The 17,952-nt window shown below is 40.8% G+C and overlaps 2 protein-coding genes across 3 annotated transcripts; one reads left to right on the top strand and one right to left on the bottom strand.

Moving 5' to 3' along the window:
* Positions 1-1,946: 1,946 nt before the first annotated feature.
* Positions 1,947-17,550, top strand: Hr51 (photoreceptor-specific nuclear hormone receptor 51). 2 transcript variants are annotated; one of them, XM_018013015.2, is made up of 9 exons: positions 1,947-3,511; positions 6,345-6,765; positions 12,402-12,505; positions 15,399-15,513; positions 15,620-15,675; positions 15,746-16,090; positions 16,608-16,975; positions 17,045-17,209; positions 17,288-17,550. In XM_018013015.2, exons 1-9 carry the CDS (start codon positions 3,466-3,468, stop codon positions 17,468-17,470), a joined length of 1,803 nt encoding a protein of 600 aa, XP_017868504.1. In that variant the 5' UTR covers positions 1,947-3,465; the 3' UTR covers positions 17,471-17,550. The 2 variants fall into 2 exon arrangements, with proteins under 2 accessions (XP_017868504.1, XP_089326631.1); XM_089470505.1 differs by having other exon boundaries at positions 15,731-16,090.
* On the bottom strand, positions 8,922-10,341 carry LOC108614809 (odorant receptor 42a-like). Its single transcript, XM_018009031.2, has 3 exons — positions 9,560-10,341; positions 9,140-9,497; positions 8,922-9,047 (listed from the first exon to the last, which is right to left on the bottom strand). The coding sequence occupies exons 1-3, from the start codon at positions 10,339-10,341 to the stop codon at positions 8,961-8,963; spliced, it is 1,227 nt and encodes a 408-aa protein (XP_017864520.1). The 3' UTR covers positions 8,922-8,960.
* Positions 17,551-17,952: the final 402 nt, after the last annotated feature.

The following is a 17,952-nucleotide window of genomic DNA, read 5'->3' as shown; positions in this document are numbered from 1 at the left end:
AAGAGCTTGGGGTATAGGTATTTGCTGGTTGGGCAACAGTTTTTCTCAGTGTAGCTGCTATATTTGTACTATGCAACATATATCTGGAAGGTCTTTGGGTGTATAATTATTACCATTTTGTATGATCTTTTGATTAACTTGAAATGAGACTGAAAACTGGTGAATTTATGAAACTTGTGGCTATCAACCTGAATAAGTTTAAGCCACACAGATACCGATACAGGTATCTACAGACAGAGTTAAACATACAGGTGTAGACATAGAGATAAAGAGAATCGTATAGAATAGAATAGAAAATATCATGTGCAAAACTTGGGAAGATTTCGACTCGGATATGAAACGAGCACTGTTCAGTTGGTAATCAAAGATTGTAGTATGAGCTGATTAGATAAGATAATATACACATATGACTTTTACAGCTACTAGAACAGTTATATTGTTTCCAATTATTATATATACGCGTTTCTTATCTATACTAATAGAACCAAAGGGTCATATATAAATGAATAAATAGGCACTATCTGAACATATTTGATCACATTTCATTATTTCCACAAATATATATCTACATAAGTTTCCGCCCCTAAAAAACCCCACTTAACTTCTGAAATGAACGCTGCGAAATATACTCGAAATTTGCGAATTTTGATTGATTAAATAAAGTGCACTGCACTTGATAATACAATGGGAGCAGGCAAATAAAAAAAAGGGAGAATAACAAGGAGCAAAGTGAAAATAAAAGACAGTTCTTATTCACACCCATTCACACACATACACACTCTCCCACACACACTTGCGAATTCGTTCTGTATGCTGGCAGAGAAGAGATGTCGCCCGTTCAAATGTCAAGAACCAACCCTCTCGACTATATTCGTCTCAGTCGCACTCGCTGGCTGCCTGGCAGCTATCTCGCTCGCTTGCTGGCAGGCATTTTTGATGCACGGATATTACAGGATAACGCTCTCGCTCGCTCCTCCTACAAGCGTGGGCGTGGCCAAAAAAGCGCCAGAGCAAAGCGCTTTGACTTTTGCGTTCGTTTCACTTTTGTCCCAAGCACAACAAACACTGTGCAGAGAGTGCGAGCGAGAGAGCGATAAAGCGAACAAACCAGGCGACCGAGTGAGAGTGTGAGAGAGAGTATGAGCGAGTGTGCGAGTGGCGGCAGGCTGCTGAGTGCGAGCGGGTGAGAGCTGGCTGAGTGCGAGTGTGTAGGAGCTGGTAGGTGATTGTTGTATTCCGACATCTCATTTGTTACAAAGTTAATGTTGGCGTATTAAGCGCAGCAAAAGCCTCAACAGCAACAACAACAACAACAACAGCATCAGCAAAAAGAGCAACAACAAAAAATAGAAGGAGAAAAATGAAAACAGGACACGCTAAGAGGATGTGGCCGGATGAACTTTTATCGATTATTGGATTTGCCTATGGCGCTCGGCTTTAAGCATTGTTGAATACACACGAGCCATTGTCGTTGCCTCCAGCCTGCGAGACTTGAAATAATGATGTCATCCAATTAGGGAAATTAAATAAACAAATCATAAACATATCATTGTATGTGTGCGTGTGTCTGTTGGTTTACTTTTGAAAAATAAAAGGTCCTGTTGTTATGTTTATTCTTTGAAATTCGCATCGCCTACTTTATGAGCTAAGTTGGCTGCTCTTAAGTATTTTTATCATATTACGCTGGACCCATATGCGTATATTTCTAATAGATATGAGTGTTTAATCAACTGGAAAATTTTTGATTATTTTGACAATTATTAATATTTTACATTTCCCAACTTAAATGTACTTCAAATTGAAATATTTTCCCATTTTATTATTCTTATTATTTTTTTTTATTAGTATATATATTTTATTTGATGACTATTCAGGATTCATTCATTATTACTTCAGTATTTAATATAATTTATTTTTGGATTACGTTTTCATATTATTACATTCTATTATTATTGATATTAATATTACTTTACTTTGATAGAGTCTCCTGCCATAATTTTATTAGATATACCCAAAATAAGAAGACAACAACAAAGTTATCGTAACTGACGTAATCGAATAAGTTGATACAATCTAATTTGAAACAATATCGTAAACGCAGATGTCTATCCATTATTGTTTTGGCCATAAATCTGGTATGCTTACGGCTGCGACATTAGAAAGATGAAGGCAAAACGAAACGAGCACCGAAGGAAAACAACAACAAGAAACGTAACCGAAAGGCCACAGCAGACGGAATGCCGTTCAATTCAATTACAGTTAACTGGCGAGGCGAAGGCATGGGCGAAGGCCGAGAAGGGGGCGGTGGGACGAATTCGAAAGCACTAACATCACAGAAGGTATTACAAAACAAAAACAAAATGTCAAAACCCAAGACGATTATGTGAGCGAACACCCCGCGCAGCTGCGCCAGCAGAAGGCGAGTGAAAGAGAGAGAGAGAATGACAGAGTGAGTGGCGAAGAGGCGAAGTGGCGACGAGAGAGGCAGAGGCTCCATGTAGACTCCATTGCAGCTACAGCTGCTGCTACGTCATGATGGCGGCCAGAGTGTGTCTGTATGCGTGTGCGTGTGTGTGAGCGAAGAGAGAGCGCTGCTCGGGTGTTTATTGGGAGATTGAGATTGCGGCTTGGCTTACCTACGCTCAAACAGCAGCGTCGACGTCGGCCGCAGCATCAAGAAGGAACGAATCAAAGCAAGCCAACAAGCAAATGCGCCACCAGAGTTGCCACTAAAAGTCCTCGCAGCGTAATATGGCAGCCAGCCCTAACCCACCCACAATTTACAGTGGGCTGGCTGCCTGCCATGCGGTTAGGTTATGCTGCTGCCAACGTCTCTGCTGCTTGCTGCTCTCTGCTCTTATAGCTGCTGCTGCTGCTGCTGCTACTGATGCTGGGTGGTTGGGTGGTTTGGCTTGCTGTGCTTTTTGTTTCGTCACACACACATACAGGCACACACTCATGGCCAGCCTCTGCCCACTCACCGAGCGCGGATTATATCTACAGCTTTTCCATTTTTTTTTTTTATCCTATTTTGGGGTTGGTTGTTGGCTCTGCCGCTGCTGTTGCTGTTGCTGCCACGGCTGCTGCTGCACTGGACACATCAGTGTTTAGCCTCTGTCATGGTTTTATGATAAATCTGAAATCGTACATCGAGACGTTAACATCATCATCGCCGTAGTCCTTGCCGTCGGTGCAGCCAGTCGAGCCACTCGCTGACCCGCTCAGTGCGTTTACAAAAGCACGCTAGCCGTCGCTTTAGAAATACAAATAAATAGAAATAAAAAATATAAAATATAATTAAATGAATTTGTGTAATGCATCAAATTAAAAGTGCTTCTAGTGTCTAATTAACAATAATTAATATTAATATTAACTCCTGTGCGAATTTAATGTGTTGAAACAAAGTTTTAAACAAAGTTGAAAATTGTGTTTGTTCTGTTTTTGTTTTTTGGTATTTATTTCGCTATGAATAAGGAAGAAATTTTAACGGACACGCGTCCAGCTTCACAAGGTATATTCATTTAATCTATTGTGAATTGTTTAAAAGTATGATAATAATAATAATATAGACGATGCACAGCCAAAAAATTTGAAAATTTAATTTTCGTGCGAAAATGAAATGTTGATTTGGTATTTTTAATTCAAGCGTGTGGTTTATTTAAAAGCTGTGTAATCCGGCATCTGACACAGTTAATGTTGTTTATCAGAGGCGGCAGAATCCTTAGCAATAAAGTCGCATCCTCAAAAAATAGGACAAATATTAAAATAGAAGACTGTAATGAGATGAGGCCGAAAGAAATTTTATCGATTTGCCTATGATTATACTAAATTTTCTCAAGTGCTAATTAGAAACTCTTGTACTATAAGAAAGGCTTTTTAAGTCCAAAACTTTGAGCTTTGATTAAAGATCTTTGACCCTATCGTTATATCAACAAGGATCTTGTATATGTATACATAGAATGATCTTTGACTTGCACACCTTAAAAACCCCGTATCAAACATTTGCTCATCATCATTTGAACCAACAGTTGTGTGTGAAGATTGGTTTTTGGAAACTATTTTCGATGACTCTGAGTTTGAAACCATAATTTTTCATATAAATATTTGGTGTATTTTTTTTAAAATACATATATTATATAGATTGAATTTAAAGAGGAAGTAAACAACAAGAAATACGAAAATGTGATGCGGATTAAATCGATTGATTCACAGTCATTAAATATATATATATAATGAGTAAACCTATGATATAGTACTAACAATTCATTGTTGTTCATTCAATAAAAATAGATATCTATTATCTATTAATAAATCATAAATCATAAATCTGACACGAAACAATAAGATCGTTGCTCGCATTATCAATCTGAATTGAGGTCTTTCAAAGAAAGAGAAAAAAATTATATTCTAAAATGTTATTATAATTAATATACTAATAATACTAAGGAATATCTAGAAAGCAAAGGAGAAGGAAATATAGATGAAAGAAAGGAGCAAAATATATATTAAATTAAAATATTTCAAGAGTTTCCTTAAAGTATGCTTCAAAATGAGCTGCAAAATTCTAACGTAAATTTAAAATAACAAAATATAAAAAAAATACATTTTTTTTTATAATTACATCATAATTACGTGGGCATAAAAACTCCATAAAAATTCTGCAACACACTTCAACAAATTGTTTGTGTAAATGCACATAATTACACCTTTTTTCCACGATTTTCTTTAGACTTCTCTTTGCATAAGCAAACAGTTAAAAAGTAAAAAAAAAAAAAAAAAAAAAAAAAATTTAAAAAAATAAATAAAAAAAAAAAACAGCAAACAAGCGACAATTAATTAGAACCTTTTTTTTGGCAGCATCCACCCACATTTTGGTTGATAATTAAATCAAAATTAAAGCAAGGCTAGAGCAAAAATACAACAATTCCACAATAAACTTTTTTCGTCTATAATGAAATTTGATTTAATAAAAATATTATTAATATATGCCAAAAGTTCAAAGAGAAAAGTGAAAGAGGAAAAGAAAAATCAAGCCGCAAATTGACTCGTAGCAAACAAATTCAATTTGGGATAATCACATCAATTGCATTAAGATGCGAGTTGAAATTTTCGAAAAATTCATAACATAAAGAAGGGGAACAGGGAATGGGGAAGGCAGCAGGAGAGAGAGGGGGAAGGAAGGCTAAGGCGCCCTTTAACACTTTTGTCAAGCTGAATTTCAACGAGCTCATAAAAATTAACAAAAGGGGGTAAAATGCAAGCATATGACGCTAATCCGAGGGCCTTAGACCACAGTTGGAACGTCGAGGCCGTAGACAGAAGGCATGAAAGCCAAACAGCCTTCGGACAGATTCTGGAACGCTTCAGCGCACTGGCAAGTGGCGAGTGTAACAAATGTGTGCCAGAATATCTATCAACTGGTCCTCGTTCAGGTCTTGGTCCTGGTCGTGGTCGTGGTCGTGGTCGGGGGTTAGGTTAAGTGCATCAAGGAATCAGAATCAAAATCCGAATCAGAATGGAAAACTACAATCAAATTAGGGTGTGATGGCTAAACAATTGTCCCCCGTGGCAAATTTAATGCCACAGCAGCCAGAACCTGCTCGTTCTCTCTCTCTCTCTCTCTCGCTCTCTCTCTTTCTGTCTGGTCTGCTTGTCCTAATGGCACCCTAATTGTATGTGTAAATATATTTTGCGGATTACAGGGCGTCAATGTCGTCGCGCGTTCGGATAAGATCGAAAAAAGTAAGCCAGAGAGAGGGGAGCGCGCGAGGGAGTGTGAGCGAAAACCTTTTGACAAATTACAATTTAATTTAAATGAACTACATAAGTGATTTTTTATTGCATATCCCTTTTTTGTGTGTGTCTCGGGCACAGAAACTTTAACAGTTGCGGGTCTTAACTATTTGACTTAAGTGTCTGCTGAATTGCTCTTTTCAAGTAGATTAGAATTTTCAGCTAGCCAAGTTTACTTCTAAGAGATTGATTAAACATTTGAGGTGGATTTTTGTTATAGAAAACTCTTGTGTTGCGAGAGATGGTTTACTCTAATTCTTGACTTCTGAAAGTATATTAAAATACATACATATATCCGTAATATATAGATTAAATATCACTGTCTTGAGTGCGATAATAGATACAATGCTTGACCTTCTTATGAAAAGCAAATCTTTGCTTAACAGCTAGATTCTTTATACTCTATGAAAGATCATTCATATTATAGATATTATATTATAGACTAGATTAATATGCTATACATATACTATACAACTTATTAAGTATACTTTCTCAACTAAAAATTCCTGCTTTGTTAATGTCTTCCTCTTCATTCTTGCCCTCTTCCACAGAGCTGCACAGTCCTGCGCGCCATTGTTATACACCACCGCCGCCGCCTCATGGCCCGGCCGCCACATCTGTGGCGCCACCGGCAGCTGGCATAGGGGCACAGACAACGACGCCGAGTCGCCTGCTCAGCTGGAATCACAGTGCAGCCGCAGCGGCCGCCGCGGCAGCAGCAGCCGTTGCCTCCAATCATCAGGCGAATGCAGCGGCTGCGGCTGCAGTCGCCGCGGCAGCGTCGGCAACAGCTGCTGGTCAATCGGGCTCAATCGGGGATCAATCGGGCATGGCACGGCTCAAGGGCCAGAACCTGGGACTCATCTGTGTGGTGTGCGGCGACACGAGCTCCGGCAAACACTACGGCATCCTCGCCTGCAACGGTTGCTCGGGCTTCTTCAAGCGCAGCGTGCGACGCAAACTCATCTATCGGTAGGTAAAAGTACAAACCCACTTGGGTTCAAGCCCAGGCGCGCATGTGTGCTGGCAAGTGGGTGGGTTGGCTGGCTGTGTGCCTTCTGGCCTGTCTGGCGGATTACCCAAAAATTTATTACAATTATTCAAATCTTTGGGATTTGAGCGTCAACTTTTGAATGCGTTTGACTTTGCCCACACAAATCCCCGTTGAGCATCATCTGCAACTTCAGCTTGCTCTTCCCCTCTCTCTCTCTCTCACTCACTGATTTTATTCCATTTAAAAATTGAAGGAAAAACAAATGTTGAAGCCTGCGCGCACAAATTGTAATTGAATTTAAAGTGCGGATTTAATTTTATGTTTGTTTTTTTGCCACTTTTGCCAGCCGGCAAGGGGGCAGAGGGGCAGGGGGCGATATGTGAGTAACTGTAGCGAGCGTTGTTAGCGGAATGGCTATGCGTGGTACAGTTTTATATACATCCTATACTTAATTTTGGCATATGATTATAGGAGCTGTGCTCAAAAATAAACTCGAATTAAATTAAAAAAAAAATGATTTTTAATTATTTTATTATTATTATTTCTATCAGCTATTATATGTACTATACGTTAAATAATTATTATTATTACTATTAGTATTATTTAAATTACTATTATTATTTTATATCATTTCTCCAGCACTCTTACCACTTGAAAAGATCGTCTATTATAATCTAGTCCCTTTTCCCTGCTGATAAAAATTCGCAATACTTTTTGAGCACACCTCGTAATGACTTAAAGTTTAGTTAAGGGATATATAAGGGATATAAACATTCCCATATTCTTCCCCATTTTCTTTAATATTCTCATACACTTAAACAATTTGTTTTTATTTTATGGCACTTGTTTCAGTTTCGTTTTCAATTATCATTAAATCAGCGCATAGTTGGCCCCCTCGGCCCTGCCCCCTTGGCCACATATTTTGTGGGCGACAAATTCCTGGCGAGTCAACATCAAATTATGATTCTATGTAATGTATATATGTCTTTAGACTGCATAGCCTCTGTGTAGCCTCTGCGTATCTGTATATCCTTGGCGCGGTAAATCACAAATGTCGAAATCTCTATATCCTTGCGGTCCCCAGAGATTGATATGGAGGGCTTAAGCGCAAAACACTTGGCCAAATGTGACCGCCGCGTCACACCAGCAGAGCACGCAGCACCCACCTACCACTCCGCCTCCTCGCGCTCTACCTCCTCCCTTCAAAGAGACCCTTATGGCAAACCAGCCAACCACGCAACCACCGTCAACAGCTAAGCCAGGACCAAATCGCAGCACAGAAAAAGGGCACAAGAAGGAGGAAGGCAAAATAGAGCAAAAGTTCGAGCGGGAAACGTGGGGTGAAGTGGGGTGAAGCCTTGCAAAAGGACGAGGAGTTTATTTTTCTGCTACGTGACTTGTGTTTTGGATAGTCAGCGAAGTCAATGTGCCGCCAGAAAGGATCTATATAATATATTTATATATATATTCGTCTCTGGTGGCCGCATTAAGACAATTTCAATTATAATCAATTGCCTTCAATCAGAACTTTATGAAACTCGGAGAGAAAGGGAATTGAAGAGCAAAAGAAAAATTACTATACATAGTTTTAGTTTAGAATATATATGGACTAATATTGGATTATTTTAGTTCATATACTTCATACATAGCTATTGACAGGAAGATACGAACAGAACAAAGAATAAGAACAAAGATAAAGAGTGAGAGAGAGAGAGAGAGAGAGAGAGTAAGGGAGTAAGGGAGTGATACCAACAGAGAAAAATAAGGAGAGTGGGAGATAAACAGAATATTTTAGAGAGAAAGAGAGAGAGGAGCAATAAAAATGTGAGAGAAAGAAGAACAGTGAGTGGAGGAAATAGAGAGAGACAGAGAGAGAGAGAGAGAGAGAGAGAGAAAGAGAGAGAAAGAGAGAGATAGAGAGAGGGAGCTAATTATTGTGTCTGAGATAGAGGTCAACAATGGTAAAAGTTGTGCGAGATCGATATAGTAATAGATAGAAAGACCTGAAGCACTACAGCGGGACAGTTCTTAGAAATCTAAGGTCAAGACCTTATTTCAGATAAAAGAGATTCTCAATTTTGATAAATTTACAGTAGTCTCCAATCAGTTTCACATCAAATTTTTTCAAATCGAATAAAACTATGGGATGATATTATTTATATTTTTAACAACTTTATTCTGTTCCATTGGGTCGGGATAGTTTTTCTGCAATATTCATTTGCTTGACCAGAGTAAAGACCGAGAACGAAAACTTAGTGGCCTGAAGGAGTTTAATGAGCAGAAAGAAAAGTAGATAAACAAAAAATGAAATATTTACGACGAGTTCTCTTAAAATATCCAATCTCAACTCACATTCAAATTTGTAGCCACAGAAATGGTAAAAACATTGCCAGCTATAAAGACAATTGGCTTCTGTAGATTCTGTAGAAACTGTAGAACGGTCTTCTTATAGCGCTCATCCTGATAGATCCAATTCGATTCGAATAGCGCATCGGCTAGCTTCATGCAATCGTCGGCCAAGTAGTTGCAGAGTATGCAAAAGGGCGTCGTCTCCAAGAGGACGGCTGTCATAAAGGAGAGAGCAGCAATGCGAGAAGCGAAATTGGCAAACATGACAATGTTGATGATGGTGAAGCCCAGCACCAATCCCACAACCAGAAGCTGAACGAAAATGGTGCCAGAGATGATGGGACGCAAAGTATCGCAGAAACTGAAAGCAGAAGGGAGAAACTTGACAACTTCCTCTATAATGCGGAGAGACCCATATCCGACCTTAGTATGAGCTTATGGTGCTTAATGCACTCGATAAGCTTCTCGTAACGCTCCTCCGAACTCTCCTGCGGATCGTGTCCCAGTCCTCTCAGTCGATCCGCAAAGTTCGCCATATGAGCACGCAGAGGTAGGATATAATTGATGGGATAGCAATCGGCACAAACGTCTTGGAAGCAGGCGCCGAACATGGCAAAGTACTCCAGGCCCGATTGTATCCAATATTGCTGGCGACTAGCGCGCCAGTCCAGAAAGGGATAATAGTTCTGGAACATCGGCACGCCGTTGATGCAGGCGCTGATGAACGTCGTTGTGGCATAGATTATATAGACGCTCATATAGATGAAGAAGATCCGATTGCTCTGCGAGACGGCGCGATGAATTCGGCCCCGCTCCGCCGGCTCGAGCACTTGCTTGTCCAGCTCATCGAAGACCGCATTGGCCTGATCGAAACGCTTCACGAGTATCCAGACGATGATCACCTTGGTCGAGCAGGACCACGCATTGAAGGCCACCTGCAGCGAGGTGAGAAACTCGCCAGGCGCGAACTCCGACAGGTGCGACACATAGCCGATCATAAAGCCAAAGGGCTGATAGAAGGTGGAGCACAGATTTAAAGCAAACGACCACGCGACGTAGACGAGGAAGAGGCAGCAGCCCTTCGGCGGCGTTCTGATGCCCATTAGAAAAATGCAGTTCAGCAAGTAGAGCGTCGCCTGCCGCGACTTGACGGACGACTTGTCCGGCAGCGTGTACATCGCCGGGAAGAGCTGGCGTAAACCCATCTTGCAACGGCCACGGACAATTACTCAATAAAATGGAAATCGTTTGAGTGTTTCCTTTTATATTGTCTGACCAGTTGCATAAAGTGTGAATAATGCATGAGCTAATAAGTTAACAAGTTTGTTCAAAGTTGAAGTTGACTTGGCTGTGGCACGGCTTAGGGGCATGCCTCTAGGACCTGCCCAACCTTGCCTTGCCTTGCTTTAGTTATTGGGGGCGTAAAAGTTTACACTTGAGTCTATTAAAAATTGAAAGACTTTTGGACACTCACAGGACAGTCTGTAATTGTTCACATATATGAGATGTATGTATGTATTACAGACATATTATGTAAGTATATATATAAAATATTATATCTATATATACATACATATGTCTCATATATAGAACTACCTAAACTTTTCACTATCCGTCAGTTTATAATTGCAGCTGAAGCACACAATAAGCGGAGCAAGCATAGATGAATTAAAACAGGGATAGAAGGTGGCTTACATAGAGCCGACCTCAAGAAGACAATGGCGTAAACTGTTCAAAAATTAAAGAAAGGAACTAAAGCCATATTCCAGATTTTATAAGAAGGAAAAAAATAAGAGAATTCGATTTAATATGTATATTATCAATAACATTTAAAGCTTTTAAAATTCGTTTTTTTTAAAGCTTAATTGAGTTCATCAAATATGCTATTTCAAGTCAAGTTGATTTAAATACCAAGTCAAGTAATTACAAATTCAAGCTGCAATGGTAATAATTGTAAATACAGTTGAATCCGGTTATAGCGACACTCAAGGGACCGTCGTTATACCCGGAAGTCGCTATAGCCGTATGAGTTTGCTCATTAAAGTTTGTCTGAGGACCAGAATTTTCGTTGCTATAACCGTACAGACGCTATAAGCGGAGTCGTTATGACCGGATCTACTGTAATTAGGACTACACCTTCGTAGAATATATACTACAAATAATATATGTAGGTAATAGACGTACCAAGCTATAGTGACTCAGTTCATCGCTCTGATCAAGGATATATGTACAGATACATATATATGTATACTTTATGGGATCTGCCACGCCCCCTTTACAGTCTCATAATCAAATTAATCAATTATATAAAAAAGGTAATAAAAAACTTCATTTTTTTCCCAAATAAACTCCAGAGAGAATGTGTATAAAAAAACGAATCAATAAACGACTCGAGGCAGTTCACAGCTATGGCTTCAATCTACGTGATTTGTTTACAAAAACAGAAAATTAGCATATTCCAGGCACAAATAGTGGCTGGTCACACACACACATACACCTACACACACACACACTTATAGGCGAACTGTGTATCTGAAGGATACATTTAGCTAAGTGCTTTGTTAGTTAGTCAAACTTCACGCAGAGCAAATAAAAAATGCGAGGGACACGCAAAGAGCGAGGCAGAGCGAGAGAGGCAGACAGCATTGATGGAGGGGCTGGGGTAAGCCAAAAGAACCTTTGCCATTTTGTATTTTGAGTTTTGGCGCAGGCTTAGAGTGCGACAAGGATGCAGCACAAAAGCTGCTAACGAGTGCGACAGAGCCGAAGCCAGGCAGCACAAAGCGTCGCAGCGAGTGCGAGCGAGACGCAGCACGATGACGAAGGCAGACAAAAGCTGACTTAAACAGCCGACAGCGCGAGGGTGTGAGAGGGAGAGCAACTGCTGCTGCTGCGTATTGCTGGTGCTCTGGCTGCTGTTGCTGCTTAAGAGGTGGTTGGCAATGATTTCAGACAGTCAATGTGATTTGATTAAAATGCCACAAGTGCCGCACGCCTCATGCCGCATGCCTCATGCAGCGTGCCACAAAAACATACCGAACAAAGGCCAAAAATAGATACGCAGCTCAGCTGTTCGGATACCATTTTTGCTGCAGCTCAGATACTTAGCCTTAGTGAGTGGGCTTACGCTTCACTTGCCAGCCAAATTTCACAAATGTTGCAATTCCTGACACTGGGCATCTGTCTAACTTAATTATCCTGCGAACGCTTAAACATTCAACTCGCCAAACTGAAAATGCTTTTTTTCTGCTTTTTATTCTTGCAGCTGCCAGGCGGGCACCGGCCGCTGCGTCGTCGACAAGGCCCATAGGAACCAGTGCCAGGCATGCAGGCTCAAGAAGTGCCTTCAAATGGGAATGAACAAGGATGGTAAGTGAATTAATTCGAATTTGATTTTAGCGATTTCAGTGGGCAATGCGCAGTCAAAGTGCTTGGGCTTGGGCTAATCTAATCTGATATATAAGGTTAAAGAGTATAGACAAATTTGTGATTTTGATATATTGATCGGTGTTCGAGCTGTCTGATTTAACTAAGAAGATTCTCTTCATTGAGTAGCTTCGGACTAAACTGTGAAAATGAGTATTCTCCGGCCAACTGAGGGGTTTGAGTGCCGAGTCCTAGAGAATGTACTAATAAGCCCTAGAGAATGTACTAATAAACTTGTTCTGTTTAAAATTTAGTTTTGAATTCAAGTAACAGAATATCCATACCATCTTAATTATAGAATATACCATCTTAATTGTGTTTTCCAAGTTCCGAAACAGATGTTTATTAGAGTAAATTTGAATACATTTAAATTACCTGGGAGTATGGTAAATATAGAAACATAGTTTAGCAATTTATCATGCTTTCAACTTGGGATTTTGGGCTGTCTTAGTTTATAAATGAGAAACCTCTTAATAAATACTCCCCCAAAGTAAAATTTGTTGTCACTCATTCATGAGATATAGACCCGACATCCCAAGGTCTAAGTTTTAGGGTGAATACTATGACTAGACTATCAGAACTAACCGTGTTAGAACTAGCCTAGTCTATCAATTCTCTTCCTCTATCCATCAGCACAGCTAGTTGTCATACATATGTATAATTGCTCTTCACTTCATGATTGACAGTGGAAATTGTATCTAACAAATTGAGTTTAGCTTAACTCCTAAGGCTTTCCTCGCCTTTGAGCACTTTATCAATCGATAACTCGCACGCTCTAGTTCAACTATGTTCTTTATATGTATATGTATAGCTATACCCCGTTTACTCTTGCTCCCTCCCCACTCTCTCATCCATATTCATAATCTGTCTAAACGCTCTAATGAACTGAAGCACGTTTAATTGCTCTTTAACATGACCTCAAAACGAAAACCTGGCGACACGTGCGAGTGTGTCTAATGTAAATATCTCTAGAAGATGCTTCGCTCTCACTCCCTCTCTCTCTCTCTCTCTCTCTCTCTCTCTCTCTCTCTCTTTTTGTCTCTCGCATAACCCTTTCCCACGCAACGCAAATATTATGAAAAGGTTTGCGTTGCTTTGGGGTTGCTCCTGCTCCTGCTTCCTGCCTGTTCATCTCCCAGTGGCTTGGAGTGTGCTCCGCGGTGGCTCACTTTTTGGGGTGGTGCACTTTATTTACATATTGCTCACTCAATTGATTTGTTACCTGCTGCTGTCTGTCGTTGTCTTTGACAGATTTTTAAGCAGCTTCCATAGCAGTTGAGTGAACAAAGCACAGCATTATTGCTCAGGTATATAGTTACAATATATATGCATGTCTGCGTGTCTGTATGTATAAGTGTATTTAGTCACTTACATTCTATTGTGTGCAGCAGAGAATTACTAAGTAGCTTTCAGTTATTGTTTTCCTAATCAAATTTGTTGTCCTTTGTCGATGTCAATGTGAAGTCGTGAATCTTAATTGAACTTTAGCTATGCCAAAAATCCATTTTGACTTACCTGAAGAGCAAGAGATGTAGAGCACATTAAGTTTATGCCATTTATTAAAGATGTTACTTTAATGATTCAGTTATGGTCATTTAACGGATCTTAAGTTCTTTTTAAAATGAAATCCAAGATAATACCTATTATGAATTTTTAAAAATAGAAGAAAATGTAGAGGTTTATAAGATTACTTGATAGATCTGTTTTTCTGTTTATTTTGAACTTAACATTTTATAGAGACTTCCGGCTTCATTCTTTTGAGTATACAGAAATCAAAGACGACTCAGAGCAAGACCAAGTCAAAAGGCTATCTAAAATAAATTGAACATTAAAAATTTCTGAATTTATAGGCGTAGGTGAAGGCATAGACAGGCATAAGCTATACTTTGACAATATATTTTTAGCAATGCTCGTATATAAAGTTTTTTAATCGCAAGTCTATAAGTTTAAGAGACACTAACATATAATATCTAGCTCTATATAATGATAATCAAATAGTTTACCCCGCCTCTAGTAGGCATTTTTCTTTTATTTACTTCACTGTAGAAGAGAGGAGAGAAGAGAACGAAAAGTCAAATGCTCTGGCTATTGTATATCCTGTGATATATGATATACATCGATTAGAGATCTACATACCAACTCTCTAGCCAACAAACTCACTCCAATTTAAACACTTCTCACAAACCAATATACTCTCCTTGCACTTATGAGCTCGAGCACGTATCCGCGGCTCACATTGCCTCACTCCGGCTGAGCTTGCTCAACAGTAGTCTAAGTTTCGCTCTCATGACACGTCTCGGATGTCGAGTGCGCTTATTAACAACTGCAGAATAGGCCGCACTTCATTATGGCTCGGCCCACCCGCTGCCGATTGAACCATAAATTATGCCAGCCATATGCAAAATGGCAACAGTTACCGCAAAGCGCGCGAGGTGGCGCAACGAGGACTCTGGGGAGGGGGAAGGGGGGGGGGAAGAGGGGAGGAGGCGTGGCACACGCTGCACAGATTGAGTTGTCGCGGTAAAATTGCATAAACAAATGGGAAAACAATTTGTGGGCGTAAAGCGGCACGTGACCACAAAACCAATTTACCGAGCAATGTCCCCAGGCCAAATGAGAAGCGCAGAGAGCGGCAACAGCGCCGGCTGTGGCGATGGCACGCGCAACCAGTGTTGCCAAACTATTTGGCATTTAGGCAGAAAGGCGTTAAGCGACATTTTGTGACATTTTCTCATTATGCGCAGACGAATTTGCCTGGGCGTTGCCTGGGCGAGTGGTGTGAGTGGTGCGAGGGGTGCCAGGAAATTCACTTATGCATTTTGTTTTCCAATTACAGCGGTGCAAAATGAGCGACAGCCACGAAACACGGCCACTATACGGCCGGAGACGCTGCGGGAGATGGAGCACGGCCGTGCGCTGCGAGAGGCTGCCGTAGCCGTTGGTGTTTTCGGGTGAGTTGACCTAGTAGAGCTGATGATAGTGGACCCACTGGTTGTCATTTGCATAACTGCAACACACGCTCTCTCTCTCTCTCTGCTCTCCCTTGCCAATTTGCAGACCCCCTGTGCTACTGTCGCCGCCCTGCTACGGCTCTGGCCTGCTGCCGCCGCCTTGTAAGTTCTTATACATCCCTCGCCCGGTCGCGCTCAATCGTCTCACGCACCACAGTTTCGTCCTCCACAGCTCTGGGCAGTCTGCCAACGGGACGCCTGCTGCACCACAATCATCTCAGCTCCTCCATGCAGCTGGCCTCGAACCACATGACCCATGCGAGCAGCTTTCCCATGTTCAATGCGGCCGCTGCGGCCGGACTGCACCACTCGCCCAAGGACAAGATGGGCGGCTATGGGGTCTCCATGGAGCTCTCGAGCAGCGGCAACATCTCTCACTCCACCAACTCGAGCAGCAATCACAGCATCGATCCCAGCTCACCAGCGCCAGATGCCACAAGAGAGGAGAAGAACAATGCCGGTGGAAGCGTCTCCTCCATAAGCTCCTCCAGCCCAACGCCAGAGAATGATAATGATGGTGAGTAGAGCAAAAGACAAAAGCTAGAGTCCAATCGGAATCCTGATAAATAGATTGATTAGAGGAGCTATCATTATGATGTGTACTCTTTTCATTATCGATATCATCATTCTTATTTTTGTTTAACTTCTCCCTCTCCTTCTCGTTCTCTTTATCATCATAATTAAAATTGTCATAATCATTAGAATTGTCGTATTGATTATGAATTATGTTGTTCTTTCTCATTGGAATTTACTTTTTAGTCACTTATTGTTATTCCCATTATTATAATTATTATTGTCATTATCAACATTCTCATCACAATTTGATAGCTGGACATAGCCAAGCCTCATATTATAGAGTAGCTCCTGGTAGAAAGCTTTCCTTTAGAGCAGAAAATGTTTCCATCATGGGCTTAAATACCTCGAGTATTTTAAATATAAACTGAAATCTTTAGTTAGACTCTTATTAAAAATCTATTTAGTCTCATATATATTGTATTTATATTTTCAAAATTTCAAAATTTTCTCCTTAACAGACGACTCGATAGACGTGACCAACGATGAGGAGCCCAATACGGGCAGCAGATCCGACTCCAGCTTCATAATGCCCCAGTTCATGTCGCCCAATCTCTATGCGCATCAGCATGAGACGGTGTACGAGACGAGCGCGCGGCTGCTCTTCATGGCCGTCAAGTGGGCCAAGAATCTGCCCAGCTTCGCAAGGCTTTCGTTTCGCGACCAGGTCATCCTGCTGGAGGAGTCCTGGTCGGAGCTGTTTCTGCTGAATGCCATTCAATGGTGCATTCCACTCGATCCCACGGGCTGTGCCTTGTTCTCGGTCGCCGAGCATTGCAATAACTTGGAGAATAATGCGAATACAGACAATTGTGTTAGCAAAGAGGAGGTGAGTGGAGAGGCACAACTACAGTGAAACATCAATAACATCTCTCTCTCTCTCTCTCACACTCTTTAGTTAGCTGCCGATGTGCGTACACTGCACGAAATCTTCTGCAAGTACAAAGCGGTTCTCGTGGATCCCGCTGAGTTCGCTTGCCTCAAGGCGATCGTGCTCTTCCGACCCGAAACCCGAGGCCTCAAGGACCCAGCGCAGATCGAAAATTTACAGGATCAAGCGCATGTAAGTTTATCACTCTCTCTCTCTCACTCTCACTTTCTCCTGCTCTATTTAAACTGTTCCATTCCCATCTATTCCCAGGTTATGCTCTCGCAGCACACGAAAACTCAATTCGCCGCTCAAATCGCTCGCTTCGGTCGTCTGCTGCTCATGCTTCCTCTTCTTCGCATGATCAACTCACATAAGATCGAATCGATCTTCTTTCAGCGAACCATAGGGAATACGCCCATGGAGAAGGTCCTCTGCGACATGTATAAGAATTAGTTAATATTGTCACTTAAGTTTTTACTATTGTCTAATTTAAATAAATATACGCATATGTTTTTTGTGTCTTGGATGTTAAAGTGAAATGAGTTTTTATGGGGGCTTATGAAAGAAAATTCCATAAATCTAGGCTTAATATGATGTTGTAAAACGAATAATGACTATACATATTGTATATCAAGCCTCTATTCAATAGCATTTTTTTTTGCATTCATTTCCATTTTTACGAATTTTCATACCAATTCCATTTCATTCCTGTTTCTCTCTTCGACGAACAGTTGGGAAAAACAGTTTGACAGCAACACAAACATTTGAGGGTACTGAGTGTGGTAGTTGTCCTCGCTAAGACAAGTCAGGTCGCTGCAACTTGAACGAAGCTTACATACTTGACGATGTATTCAATACATAAACCTATTCACTTAACGAAGTAATCGAACGCCGCCACAACATAAAAACCTATCGTAATCGCCACCCAACAAAAG

This window comes from Drosophila arizonae, chromosome 5 (genome assembly GCF_054131065.1).
Source record: "Drosophila arizonae isolate 15081-1271.41 chromosome 5, UAZ_ARI_1.0, whole genome shotgun sequence".
In the NCBI taxonomy this organism is placed as follows: domain Eukaryota; kingdom Metazoa; phylum Arthropoda; class Insecta; order Diptera; family Drosophilidae; genus Drosophila; species Drosophila arizonae.
This window is presented reverse-complemented; position numbering and strand designations above follow the sequence as displayed.